We start from the raw sequence: 14718 nt of genomic DNA on the forward strand, positions 1-14718 counted from the left end.
GTGTGCGTGTGTGTGTGTGTGTGCGTGCGTGTGTGTGTATGTGCAGATTTTTATTTTCACTCACTTTTCTCAGAGATGGTTGGACCGATTTTAATGAAATTATATGCAAATGAAAGTTCTAGTTGCCCCATAAGACCCTATTAAATTTCATTGTAATTGGATTTTTATTTTAGAGGTTATGTTTAAAAAAATGTAAAAATCACGAAACATCAATATCTCAGAAACCACACAACCGATTTCAATAAAATTAGTATCAAATGAACGAGCTTTCTTAAAAACCCTTAACTTTTGAATTTAATATAGATTGAACATGTGGTTCAAAAGTTATGAAAAGAAACGTCTTCTGAAGACTGTTTAATTTCACTCATGTTTCTCAGAGATGGCTGGACCGATTTCCACAAAATCAGTGTCATATGATAGGTCTAGTTACCCCATAAGACCCTATTGATTTTTTTACAATCGGACTATTACCTTGCCTGTTATGTTTCAAAATGTGAAATTTAGCTATGAAAAAAAAAACATATTCCGAAGAATACATAAACTCACTCACTTTTCTCATAGATGGCTGAACCGATTTTCACGAAATTAGTGTCAAATGAAAGGTCTAGCTGACTCATAACACCCTATTGAATTTTACTGTGATCGAACTGTAACTTCGTCTGTAATGTACCGAAGTGTGAAAATCACGAAACTTCATTATCTCAGAAAGTACACAACCGATTTGATCAATAGTATTATCAGGTGAACGGACTAGTTAAGGGTTAGCTGATGAATTATGATTGAACACGTGGTTTCAAAGTTTGGCTGCCCTATACGTTCCCATTTCATTTGATTATAATCGAACTAAGCAACCGTTATGTATTAAATTGTTAATAAAACAACGAAATTCTATGATCTCAAAGATTACACGACTTATTTGAACATAACAAGTGTCATACGAACGAGTCATCTCTCAAACTTACAAATAACAAACTTCATAACAATTTGATATATGGTTTGAAAGTAATGGAAAGAAAAGAAATTCAAAGGCTATTTAAAACTATACCTGCTTTGATCAATATATGTGGCCACAATATAATTTAAATGTGGTATCGTACCATTTGGATGTTCCCGGTATCGCTCATGATTGAATTGTTCGAAATTAAGAGTCATTTATTTTATTTCACTATTTCTTGAGCATTTACATTACGTCAAATTTCATATTTCATATTTCTATTACAACATCATTATTTTAGAAGCCAAAAAGTGAATACACATTTATTGGATTGAAGCGTTCATGTAAATCTATTTTTGCAAATAATAAGTTTTAATGAGAAACTGAACATTTCAGCATTCGTCGTATATAATTAACCGTAGGACAAGCAAAAGTTGCAATATTAATTTCGACTGCTCACAGGGTATTAGTGTCTGCCATACCCGTACAACAATTGAGCTTTTTGTCTTATCGTCCCAATGAATGCGTCTTCTACTAATTGCCGATCGAGAGGCACAGAGCATGAAGGGATGCATCGTTACCGCATATTGCATATCATTAAATCTGGAAAGCCCTTATTATGAGGCAAACTATGAATTGGAGAAATTCAGTTCGATATAAAAGCAAAAATCGATCCCACGATCGACTTTACTTTTGCGATCATCGAAATGTATAAGCAATTGATAGATTTTTTGATATTCCTCGTTGTTGTGGACGTTGCCCATGGTCTGGTAAGCTTGTAATATTTATCTGTGCTTAATTAGATTTCGATACTAATAACTTGTCAAATGCTGGGCTGTAGCGTGTCAACTTGACCATGTTCGACAATTGTCAAGACGAGAACCTTCCATATGACGATATGGAAGTGGGATTAACAAAGGTTACATACGATCGGGATGAGGACGGAGTTTGCAACACCATGCATGCACAGTATCACGTCAAAAAACCAAACGACAACGTTGCTTGGGAACTGATTATCACGAGTTACAAGTGTCCGCTTGGAATCGATACTATCTGTCTGGATAATCCCGTGGAGTATGTTGAACCGATGCACTGCGATCGCTTCCACTCGGACGACAGCGGACCTTGGTTCATGATATCCAGTGCAATGACCAATGGTGATCGTTGTGGAAGATTCGAGGTAAGTGGCTTCTCAATACTTGGTGGATCGATGATTATCTTGGTGATTTTCTTTGCAGGGATTGTATAACCTGGATGCAGCAGTACTGAAGCTTAACTATTTACATCGTTACCTAGAACTGGGCAAGGGAACTTATCGAGTGCGTATGTTATTCCACGAGCAAAATACAAACATGGACCGAAGGAACGTTAAAGGATGCTGCGAAATTGACTTCACAGTAATTGACTAACTGTAAACAGAGCTTTGGAAAGGATTCAGAAAATATTAGTATTAATTGAAACAAACATCAGCATTGCAGTTTAACAGAATAAAATTATAGTTTTTACTAACAACATAGGTAAATGATTCAAAAGAGTCTATTAAACGTAGATCAATAGAAACGCTAAACCAACCCTGGACTCAACATGGTAACAGAAAAAATTAGCTACCAGCGATCGTTTTATTGCATTCAAGTACTCATCTTATGAAAATTATTCCGAAATAGCTGAAAAGACTAAGGAAATCGATTGGAGAAGAGTGGCCCAAGACCGAGTTTTTTTGTAGGCGTAAACTAGATTCTGGATTGGATCTCTATGATCTGTTGCCAAAAAGTAAAAGTTAGTAAGTATTCCCCGTCCTGATCCCACCACTAACGTTTGCGGTAAAAAAATGGACTTTTTTTCGTATGGTGATGAAAAAAAAAAACTAAGATGCATAAGTAGTTTCGTCAGTGCGATTAAAGGTAAACCCATTAAAAATCGGCAATTTTTGTCCATTTTTTTACCGCAAACCTTATTGCTTCATCCTCCTAATAGTCTAATGTTATGAAAGCGATAATTTCTCAGCAAATAATTGGTTAGGGACTACCTTTCAGATTTTTTGCTCTAACCGATTAAAATATCGGTAGGTAAATTTCGTGTTGATAACTTCTAAGGTGTTTTAACATTCCGATTATTTTTTTCTGGAATTAATTTTGATGTTCATTTTAAAAACAAGTCAGGTTAATGGTTTTCCAACAAACTTTTTTTTAAACTACTTCTAAATTAGTTTTCAAGTGCTACAAAACAATAACCCATTATGTATTGAGCATGAAGAATATAAAACTGTTAAATCCTATCAAACTGGACATTCTTGAGCATAACGACACTTGCAAAAATATCCTGTTATTGTGTGATTCATGTCATGTTTTAAACTATTCAAATTATAACAATTTACCTAAAAAACCAATAAATTGGTTATTTTCTAGCAGAATTGGCTTCTAACCCTTGGCTTTCATTTCACACCTTGGGGACTTTGGTTGATTGTCCTAGATGATTGGTCTTTACCTCTTTACCGACTGGTTAGTATAAATTATTTTGAAGCAAATAAGTCCATATCTTTTCCGTGTAAAGATAGGTAAGGATATTTCTCACTTCCTATCTTTTTAAAAACAGACAAAAATACCATTGTTTTAGAACTTCGTAGTTTCAGAACTTTTCTCTTATTACAATAGAAGATATACATTTACGTTTTCCTCTGACGAAAACGAGATATTTTGGATTCATCCCACTCATTTTTCTTTCTGCGTTGGGCAAACTCATTTTGAGGATATTGTAGAACAAACCTTGACTGCTCCCATTTGTATTCAAATACAAGCGAGCTACGTCGGATTCTTGGGTTACCGATTTTTGATTGCTTTATGATATAGTCAGCATCAACAACAGACATGTTCACTTTTTCTTTGCAGTCAACATCATTTACAATAGGTATAAACTTTTTTCGTTTTGTATGAGTACCACTAGTTTGAGGAAGTTTTAAATAGTTCTGACTATCTTTGAATAATTTAACACCGGCGTGTGTCAATTTCCGCTTTGACGTGTCGTGGATATTAGAATCATCGTAACAAATTTGTTGCTCTATAATTGAGGACATTTTCTTGCAGAAATGCTTTTTCATTGATTCTTGGACAATTATATCGCTTTGGAATGGACATTCTTGAGTTATATATCGGTTGGATTTAGAGGTTTCCAAATCGCCAGAACCTAGAAAAGAAAAGGTATTACCGATGTTACGCATAAAATATTCTACAGACAGGATGAAATTTACTGTTTCGTTTGTCGGTATCTGTTGCAAGCTTACTTCCGGAATTGGAAAGGTACTTATTTGATAAGAAGTCTGTATCTACGGCTTCCAAAAGTTTTTGAATATTTTCATCTTCTGTTTCCGAACTTGACATTGTGTTTGTTTGTATTTATGAAATGACCGACAGTTTCACTCAGCGACACATTTATCCGACCACAGCGCACGGGTGCCATAGCGGCGGATAGCGATACTAACTTAAACTGAATACATATTGTTAGAAATTAATTGAATAAATGATATTTTTAATAAATTGCGTGTGAATTTATTGTTACGAAAGAAACTTAATACCTTTGAGAATACAAAAATATGAATAGCAAATACCCAAAAGGTGAAATAAAAGAGAACCTCAACTATGAGAAAACCAGATCCGAAAAGTTGAAAATTAGAGTACATTCCTAGAAGCATGAAAAATAACCATCACCGAACCAAAATCTCCCGGTGGGTATATGGGTCTGACGGAAGTTATAGGGCAAAAGGTGTGCACTTTGTCAGCGACATTTCGGAAATGCTCTAGGTGATATATGAAGCATGAAAAATAACCATCACCGAACCATGCTGGATAGTTAGCATGCATGCCAATCTACTTTCTGACAAAATCTCCCGATGGGTATATGGGTCTGACGAAAGTTATAGGGCAAAAGGTGTGCACTTTGTCAGCGACATTTCGGAAATGCTCTAGGTGATATATGAAGCATGAAAAATAACCATCACCAAACCATGCTGGATTGTTAGCATGCATGCCAATCTACTTTCTGACAAAATCTCCCGATGGGTATATGGGTCTGACGGAAGTTATAGGGCAAAAGGTGTGCACTTTGTCAGCGACATTTCGGAAATGCTCTAGGTGATATATGGAGCATGAAAAATAACCATCACCGAACCATGCTGGATAGGTAGCATGCACGCCAATCTACTTTCTGACAAAATCTCCCGATGGGTATATGGGTCTGACGGAAGTTATAGGGCAAAAGGTGTGCACTTTGTCAGCGACATTTCGGAAATGCTCTAGGTGATATATGAAGCATGAAAAATAACCATCACCGAACCATGCTGGATAGTTAGCATGCATGCCAATCTACTTTCTGACAAAATCTCCCGATGGGTATATGGGTCTGACGGAAGTTATAGGGCAAAAGGTGTGCACTTTGTCAGCGACATTTCGGAAATGCTCTAGGTGATATATGGAGCATGAAAAATAACCATCACCGAACCATGCTGGATAGTTAGCATGCATGCCAATCTACTTTCTGACAAAATCTCCCGGTGGGTATACTGCCGGTACCCGCATGACTGTCCCATACTGATTTTGGTCACTTTTGAGTTATCATCGGGAATCGACTTAATTGTTATCATATTTTCTGGAAAAAAATTACAATTGATGCTTTTGTATGGAAAAACATGGAAAAAATACCAAGTTGTTTTTGTCCCATATTGAAAGTACCCGCATTACAGTCCCACTGCATAGTGGTACAAACTGCAAACATATAATTTTGCTCCAGATTAGTGTATATCGGATTATTTTAGACATATAGAAGTATGTCATTTAATTAACTAAACTAATGTTGTTTGTCTGTAGTACAATCTACGTTGTCAATGATACTGCCGGTTGCTGGTTGAATTGATATGTGATGGGACAAAATATGCGAGTACTTTTGAAATGTACCCGCATATTTTGTCCCATTTTGTCTTTTTTTTAAGTTATATAACGAAAAACCAATTCCATCCATGGTTTTTTGTTCTCAACGATAAACTTGTGCTGTCATGAACCTAATATGGTCATTGGTTCTGGATGTAATAGCTGGAAATCCGAAAATTCACGGATAATATTAAATCGCCGTTTTCTCAACATGTTGTTTTTCATTATGGGACAGTTATCGAGTACCGGCAGTATATGGGTCTGACGGAAGTTATAGGGCAAAAGGTGTGCACTTTGTCAGCGACATTTCGGAAATGCTCTAGGTGATATATGAAGCACGAAAAATAACCATCACCAAACCATGCTGGATAGTTAGCATGCATGCGAATCTACTTTCTGACAAAATCTCCCGATGGGTATATGGGTCTGACGGAAGTTATAGGGCAGAAGGTGTGCACTTTGTCAGCGACATTTCGGAAACGCTCTAGGTGATATATGAAGCATGAAAAATAACCATCACCGAACCATGCTGGATAGTTAGCATGCATGCCAATCTACTTTCTGACAAAATCTCCCGATGGGTATATGGGTCTGACGGAAGTTATAGGGCAAAAGGTGTGCACTTTGTCAGCGACATTTCGGAAATGCTCTAGGTGATATATGAAGCTTGAAAAATAACCATCACCAAACCATGCTGGATAGTTAGTATGCATGCCAATCTACTTTCTGACAAAATCTCCCGATGGGTATATGGATCTGACGGAAGTTATAGGGCAAAAGGTGTGCACTTTGTCAGCGACATTTCGAAAATGCTCTAGGCACAGATAACAGATATCCAAGCTAGAAACAAAAACTCCAGAAATCGTGTGTAAGATTTCAAATTCTTACTCGTTTGGAATGCTAACGACATCTTTCTGTAACTTGCGACTTGAACCACTTTAGTGATGGCAGCGCTGGATTATAGTCAAAGCTGCCAGACGCATGAAAGTTCTCACAAATAGTAGAGTAGCTGTTTATGCAACGATATAACACTGTTTTTGTGAGGTTTGTGTTTTTTTTTTTCCATATCAACACTAAAACAAACAAATTTATCGCAAATATAGGCTGGGGTTGAATAGAATTTTCGATTATGTACAAATTACGACTGCCCAAAATTGCTACATTGAAAAACGGCAACGCTTCTTATTGCAATAATATCGATAAGAGCTATAAAACTATCGATTTTATCGAATCATTGACCACTAAGTGCTCTTAGCGCCACCATACTGCGTATTGCGACATGCTAAAAAACCGTTGCGTCTTTTTACACATGAAGCAAAATTAGCTTGGATGTCTGTTATCTGTGCTCTAGGTGATATATGAAGCATGAAAAATAACCATCACCAAACCATGCTGGATAGTTAGCATGCATGCCAATCTACTTTCTAATACATGACTAATCTCTACTTTCTAATACATGACTTATCTAATACATGAAATACATGACGCAGCGCGAACACGACAGCAGATGGTGCTAGTGTTACTAACGTAAAGTACTGGAATCAGGGTTGCCAATGTTCCAGTTTTAACTGGATTCCTCCAGTTTTTTTCAAGTGATCCAGTCAAACAGTTTATTCCCAAAATCTTCCAGTTTTTTCAGATATTTGCCAGTTTTATCCAGTTTTTTATTCACTCAAGCTCCGATTGGTTTTCGGAAATATTCTTAAAACGAAAATTTTGTAGATTGATAAATTATTATGACAATTCGCAGAAGAACTCATTCTAAACAGGTTGCCTCCATTTTTGGCAAAATGGTTGAAAATTTACCCATTAATGAGCTTTCCTATCTCACCGTGTAGAGATTAACGATATAATCGATATGAACTGATTATCAATGTTAGATAAATATCGATAACTTTCTCATCACTGCACACGTGACTACAGCGAACATCACCACGTTGTTCTGAACAATTTGTAATTTTTTAAGTGCGATGAGCAAAAGACGTTTCCGAAACAGTAAGTATAAATATATATAAATATAAATATATATATATATATATATATATATATATATATATATATATATATATATATATATATATATATATATATATATATATATATAAATATAAATATATATATATATATATATGTATATATATATATATATATATATATATATATATATATATATATATATATATATATATATATATATATATATATATATATATATATATATATATATATATATATATAAATATAAATATAAATATATATATATACATATATATATATATATATATATATATATATATATATATATATATATATATATATATATATATATATATATATATATATATATATATATATATATATATATATATATATATATATATATATATATATTTTTTTTTTTTTTGTTTCAGGTGAAGGGGAAATTTGCATCCAAACCCCTGAGGTGACCAACCTCAGGGAGTGTGGGGTTGGTTTGAATCAGTGACCGGACCCACTAAAACCCCTTCAGTCTCCAGCCCATAATACTCCCCGGGACCACCGCTAGGTATTGCTTCGGGGAGCGGCTTTTGTGCTCTGTGCACCCTCTTGGTTCTTTAGGTCTTTTTGCTAACTTAGCTAACTAACCTGGAGACTGGCCGTTAGCTAACACTGGCGTGTCGGTGGTCAACCTGTCGCCTGTTTTGCAATTCTAAAACTATTTGAGAGGCGGCTGTACAAACCGCCCTCCAAATGTTTGGGTCTTTACACATCCTCCGAACTAGGTTGTCCGGAGTGGTGTCTGGCCCGCTCACTACCATCATGTCGCTCCGCGCATGCACAAAACGAGGGCACACGAAGAAGACATGCTCAGCAGTCTCTTCCGCTTCCGCGCACTCGGGACACATGGGGGACCCCGCATGCCCGAATCTGTGTAGATACTGCCTAAAGCAACCATGGCCTGACAGAATCTGTGTCAGATGGAAGTTTACTTCTCCATGGCGCCTCCCGACCCATCCGGATACATCCGGAATAAGTCGATGCGTCCATCTACCCTTCACGGAATTGGACCACTCCTGCTGCCATCTGATCATCGAGAATGATCTTCTGGTACCTCGTATGCCCCTTGTGTCACGTTGATCGAAGCATTCTACGTCCTCCTTAATGGCTATGCTGATAGGCATCATGCCGGACAGGACGCAGATTGCGTCGTATGACACAGTTCGATACGCGCTCGCAACCCTCAGGCACATGAGCCTGTAGGTACTTTCCAACTTACCCCGATGTTTACTAGTACCTAGTGCTTTGGACCACACTGGCCCGCCGTATCTCAGTATGGATGAAGTCACGCTAGCTAGAAGTTTCCGCTTGCTGCCGTACACTGCTGAGCTATTGGACATCATGCGAGATAATGCTGCAATAGCCATTGAAGCCCTCTTACAGGCATATTCGACATGGCTCCCGAAGGCGAGCTTGTCATCGATCATCACCCCCAGCAGCTTCAGGGAGCGCTTAGAGGCGATGGTGCAATTCCCGACACTGATCAACGCCTGTTGCTTCGACTTGCGGTTATTGACAACTGAAATCTCCGTCTTATGATGCGCAAGCTCCAGTTTTTTGGAGCGCATCCAGTCCTCGACGACGCTTATAGAGTGCGAAGCCGTCAACTCAACCTCCTCGATCGACTCGCCGTAGACCTCAAGTGTGATGTCGTCCGCAAACCCAACGATCACAACCCCTTGGGGGAGCTTTAGTTTCAGCACTTCATCGTACATGATATTCCACAGTACCGGGCCCAGGATGGAACCTTGTGGAACCCCTGCGGTAATTGGGACACATTTTTGACCCTCGTCTGTGCTGTAAACTAGCACACGATTCTGGAAATAATTTTCCAGAATCCTGTACAAAGATACCGGAATGTCTAGTTTCCGAAGCGAGTGGGCTATGGAATCCCAGCTAACACTATTGAACGCATTTTTCACGTCCAACGTGACGATTGCGCAATAGCGAATGCCCCATCTTTTACGCTGGAGTGCTACCTCTGCTGTTTTGGTGACGGACAGAATAGCATCCACCGTAGACTTGCCTTTTCGGAAGCCGAACTGGTTACTCGACAGACCGTTTGCACTTTCGGTGTACCTAACCAGTCTACTGAGAATAACCTTCTCGAGCACCTTACCCGCCGTATCGAGCAGACATATCGGTCTGTATGCCGACGGGTCACCAGGTGGTTTCCCTGTCTTCGGCAATAAGACCAGCTTCTGTCGCTTCCATCTCTCTGGGAATGTACAGTCATCCAGGCACTTCTGCATGACTTCCCGGAATAGTCTGGGGGCCTCTTTGATGGCCTTCTTCACAGCCAGATTCGGAATCCCATCCAATCCCGGTGCCTTGCTCACCTTCAGGGAGTTGGCGATCGCGATGAGTTCCTCGTTCGTAACCGTTTCCGCCTCCTCTGCCTCGGCACGGCTAACGCCGTCACTCATATATTGGGTGTTCGACAGGTTGGCCGACCACCTCTGGTCTGAGTTTGAGATACTGGAACGTCGGTGAAGTGACTCGCCAGCCGGAGGCCAAGGATTTGGCTCGTGGCGTGGAAAGAGTCCCTCTATGATCCGCTCAAGCATCGCTGGTGATTTTTCTGCGGGCGCCATCGCACCCTTAGTCTTGGCCATCACCATCCTATAGGCGTTACCCCACGGGTTAGTGTTGGCACTAGCGCACAGTCTTTCGAAGCACGCACGTTTACTAGCTTTTATTGCTCTCTTAAGCGCCGCTTTTGCGGAACTGAATGCCCCTCGACGATCTTCCCTTTCTTCGTCGGTTCGCGCACGTTGAATCCTTCTTCTCGCTTGAAGACATGCTCTGCGGAGGTCCGCTATCGCGTCGGTCCACCAGTAGACTGGTGGCCTTCCATGCCTAGGCTGGCGGTTCCTAGGCATAGTGGCGTCGCACGCCCGCGAAAGTAATGCAACAAGTTGATCAGCGCTCAGGTTACGAGTTCTGCTCGCCTCGTGTTCTAGTCTAATTGCTTCCGCAAATACCTCTTCGTTGAAGTGTGATATCCTCCAACCGCGAGGAGCTGGAGTGTTAATTCTACTCGCCACATGCGGACTCGTTTTACAGTCTACGCTATAACAGACCGCCAGGTGGTCGCTATGAGTGTAGCCATCGTCTACCCTCCAGTTCGTGATCAATCCTGGACTACAGAATGTCACATCGATGATCGACTCCACGCCGTTTCTACTGAAGGTGCTCTTCAAGCCGACGTTGGCCAGATCTATGTTGAGCTTCGCCAAAGCCTCCAACAAGATCCGGCCTCTCTGGTTTGTGCGTCGACTTCCCCACTCAGTTGCCCATGCGTTGAAGTCGCCCGCCACTACCAACGGTGATAGACCGATCAGCTCCACGGTGGCTCGGTCGATCATCCTTGCGAACTGCTCGGTAGACCAACGAGGCGGAGCATAGCAGCTGCAGTAGTACACTCCGTTCACCTTGGCAACCGCGTATCCTTCGTTTGAAGTTGACACTATCTCTTGAACCGGGAACCTGCTCGTCGTCCATATTGCCGCCATACTGGACCCGTCCGAAATCCAGTTACCGTTTCCGGAAGGAATTCGGTAGGGGTCCGAGATTATGGCGATGTCCGACAACGACTCAGTGACTGCTTGGTATAGCAGTTGCTGAGCCGCGAAGCAGTGGTTCAAATTTAGCTGTGTCACTCTCGCGCCCGTGGCTTGCTAGTCGGCTTACCGGCCGTGCACCTCGGGCCTCCCATTATGTGCTTTGCGTCACGCTTCCCGGCGCACGCCAAGCACTTCGGGGGCTCTCCGCAGTCTTTGCTTTTGTGGCCTGCAGCACCGCACCGCCTGCATAAGGAGCTCCTGTCAGGCCCCTTGCAGCTAAAGGACTTGTGTCCTTGCTCGAAGCATCGAAAGCAGACCTCCGGCGGCTGGTAGATGCTGAGTGGGCACATTGACCAGCCCACTTTGAGCCTCGCTACCTTTAGCGCCTGGTTTGCGTCTACTGACGGAAGCCTGACAGTGGCGGTCTGGGTTCCTACTGGGCCTTTGCGCAGTCGAACTGCCTCTGGTGCCACAACCACTTCGCACTGCTCCTTGAGGGCATCCACGACTTCGCATGCCTCGGTGACTTCGTCCAGGTATTTAAGTTGTAGGGTTACCTGCGACGTGAGTGCCCGAACCTGCACTCTATCTCCAAGCGCCTCTTGGGCCAATGCCCGATAGGCTGGGCCCTTGTTTCTGGCTTCCTTGCGGAGCTCGACGATCATTTCTCCCTTGCGGGATCGGCGGATGCTACGCACATCTGCCCCCAGATCTTTGAGCTTCGCATCGCCTCTCATTGCCTTAAGGACTTCCGAGTACTTTGACTCTTCTGTCTTAAGGATGAGTGCGTCGCCCTTATTTTTAACTTTCTTCGTCGCAGGATTTGTAACCGGGTGCGGTTTTTTGGCCACCACTTTTTGGTTCCTACTCCTTCCCGGAACCGTTACCCACGGGTTACCGGGAGCCTTCTGCTCCTTGGCTGCCACCGTGGGCGTTGCTTGCGCCACTCCTACACCGGTCTGAGGGCTGTTTGCGATTAAACGCTTCTTGGTGCCCCCGGGGGCCGTCTCTCCCGGGGACTGTCGCGTTCGTTTGGCAGCTGGTCCTGCCGCGAAAACCGCCGCAAACGTGCTGGCGTCCGTTTGGACCGACTTCGTCGCCAGCTCGGTCACCTTCGTCTCCTCTTTCTCCGCAGCCGCAGCTTTCATTTCGAGCTCGGCATGCTCCTTTTTCGCAGCATCGACGGAGGACCGAAGCATGTAGAGGGCCTGCTTCAAGTACTTCGTTGTATTGCTGCGACTTTTCGCAAACTCGATTATAGCATCGAGCTGCTCAGACAGGGCCACTACCCTCGGTAGCGTGTCCCGCTGTCTTCCGACCGCCTTTAATAGCTGTGGACCAGCCACCGCGATGTCTTGCGTAGATCCGGTAGGCGTACTGCCTTTACCGTCTTCGCAGGCGACCTTCACTGCATCCGTCTCCACTTTTCTAGGCGGAGACCGCTGGATGCCACCTCGCGCAAATGGGTTTTCCAACCCATCTGCCCCCATCTCCAGAGTTTTGTTTTGCTGCATTTTTGTTTATTGGGTCCCCCTACCAGCCGCTATCCTTATCCATAATGGAGTAGTCGCCTAAATGGTCCCAAGGTAGTCTATGCCGGAGCAGTGAGGCCATGGCTAGGGGCGGCTGCCATAGCGCCTCATGGGCAACTATGACACCCCCGACCGGCGCAAGTCAGGAAAAGACATCTGATCCTACTCCTGCCGGGTTCCCACCAGGCAATGGACTCGGAACGTACTGGAAGGCCTGCCAGGTTTTACGGGACGGAGACCCCTGCACCGGTTGTACTCTCGCCGTTTCAAGCCGTTATCACACGACATTACTAAGGGAGCTCGGCGCAGGTGCCAGCCCAAAATCATGGTACGAAAACGAAATCCGACTCTTATCCTATAGTGATGCGACCAGTTGCCGTAATTGGGAACATTACTGGCATCAGTCCCAATGGGCGGTATAGTGCATTTGGGTGGTGGGAGCGGCACTACTCGCTCCGTCGGAGCTACTTCCGGCCAGTGTGGCTTTTGCGAGAATTCAGCGGCCCAGTGCCTGAATCTCGCCACGACCTAGGCTAGCTCCCGCTGATGGTCCGGGACTGCTTGCTAGCAGTGAGCACTTCCGTGGCCTTCGGTAATCGCCAATTACCGACCCGTGGTGGCATACAGCTCTGCCAAATATATATATATATATATATATATATATATATATATATATATATATATATATATATATATATATATATATATATATATATATATATATATATATATATATATATATATATATATATATATATACATATATATATATCGGTGCCCAGCCGGTAAGGCGGCCACGAAACCACGGGCGTGAGGGTGACACAATTGAACCTGAACCATTGCTATGCGGCACAGCAGCTGCTATACCAAGCAGCGTCTGAGTCGCGGTCGGACATCGCAATCGTATCGGACCCCTACTGCATTCCTCCCGGAAACGGTAATTGGGTTGCAGATAAGTCCAGTACGGCGGCCATATGCACGACCAGCAAGTTCCCGGTTCAGGAGGTTGTGTCAACCTCAAATGAAGGATACGCGGTTGCCAAGGTGGACGGAGTGTTCTACTGCAGTTGTTATGCTCCGCCGCGTTGGTCTATCGAAAGGTTCACCCAGATGGTCGATTTGTTATCTATGGAGCTGACGGGACTAACACCCTTAGTAGTGGCGGGCGACTTCAACGCTTGGGCTGTTGAGTGGGGAAGCCGCCGCACGAACCGGAGGGGTCAGATCTTGTTGGAAGCTTTGGCAAAGCTCAACCTAGATCTGGCCAACGTTGGAACCAAGTGTACTTTCAGCAGAAATGGTGCGGAGTCGATCATCGACGTGACGTTCTCCAGCCCAGGACTGATCGTGAACTGGAGGGTAGACGATGGCTACACCTATAGTGACCACCAGTCGGTCTGCTATAGCGTAGTCCAGAACGTGAGGCGGCAGGCGACGGGTAGAGCCAATACTACGACCGTCCGCGGGTGGAAGACATCGCATTTCGATGCCGAGGTATTTGCAGAAGCAATGAGAAGAGAGCGCGAGGGGGGCAGTTGGCTCCGCCCGAGTGCTGACCAATTAGTTGCCACATTATCGCGGGCGTGCGACGCCACCATGCCTAGGACCCGCCAACCTAGGAATGGTAAGTCACCGGTATACTGGTGGACCGACGCGATAGCGGACCTCCGTAGCGCGTGCCTCCGTGCAAGACGGATGTTGCAACGTGCACGTACCGATGCACAGAGGGTAGA

At 43.1% G+C, this 14718-nt stretch overlaps 2 protein-coding genes across 2 annotated transcripts; one reads left to right on the forward strand and one right to left on the reverse strand.

Annotated features, from left to right (window-relative positions):
• Positions 1-1158: 1158 nt before the first annotated feature.
• Positions 1159-4311, reverse strand: LOC129727922 (uncharacterized). Its single transcript, XM_055686205.1, has 2 exons — positions 4179-4311; positions 1159-4114 (listed from the first exon to the last, which is right to left on the reverse strand). Exons 1-2 carry the CDS (start codon positions 4306-4308, stop codon positions 3597-3599), a joined length of 648 nt encoding a protein of 215 aa, XP_055542180.1. The 5' UTR covers positions 4309-4311; the 3' UTR covers positions 1159-3596.
• On the forward strand, positions 1565-2466 carry LOC129727921 (uncharacterized). The gene is made up of 3 exons (XM_055686204.1): positions 1565-1704; positions 1776-2114; positions 2173-2466. The coding sequence occupies exons 1-3, from the start codon at positions 1642-1644 to the stop codon at positions 2341-2343; spliced, it is 573 nt and encodes a 190-aa protein (XP_055542179.1). The 5' UTR covers positions 1565-1641; the 3' UTR covers positions 2344-2466.
• Positions 4312-14718: the final 10407 nt, after the last annotated feature.

This window comes from Wyeomyia smithii, chromosome 3, assembly GCF_029784165.1.
Source record: "Wyeomyia smithii strain HCP4-BCI-WySm-NY-G18 chromosome 3, ASM2978416v1, whole genome shotgun sequence".
Classification (NCBI taxonomy): Eukaryota; Metazoa; Arthropoda; class Insecta; order Diptera; family Culicidae; genus Wyeomyia; species Wyeomyia smithii.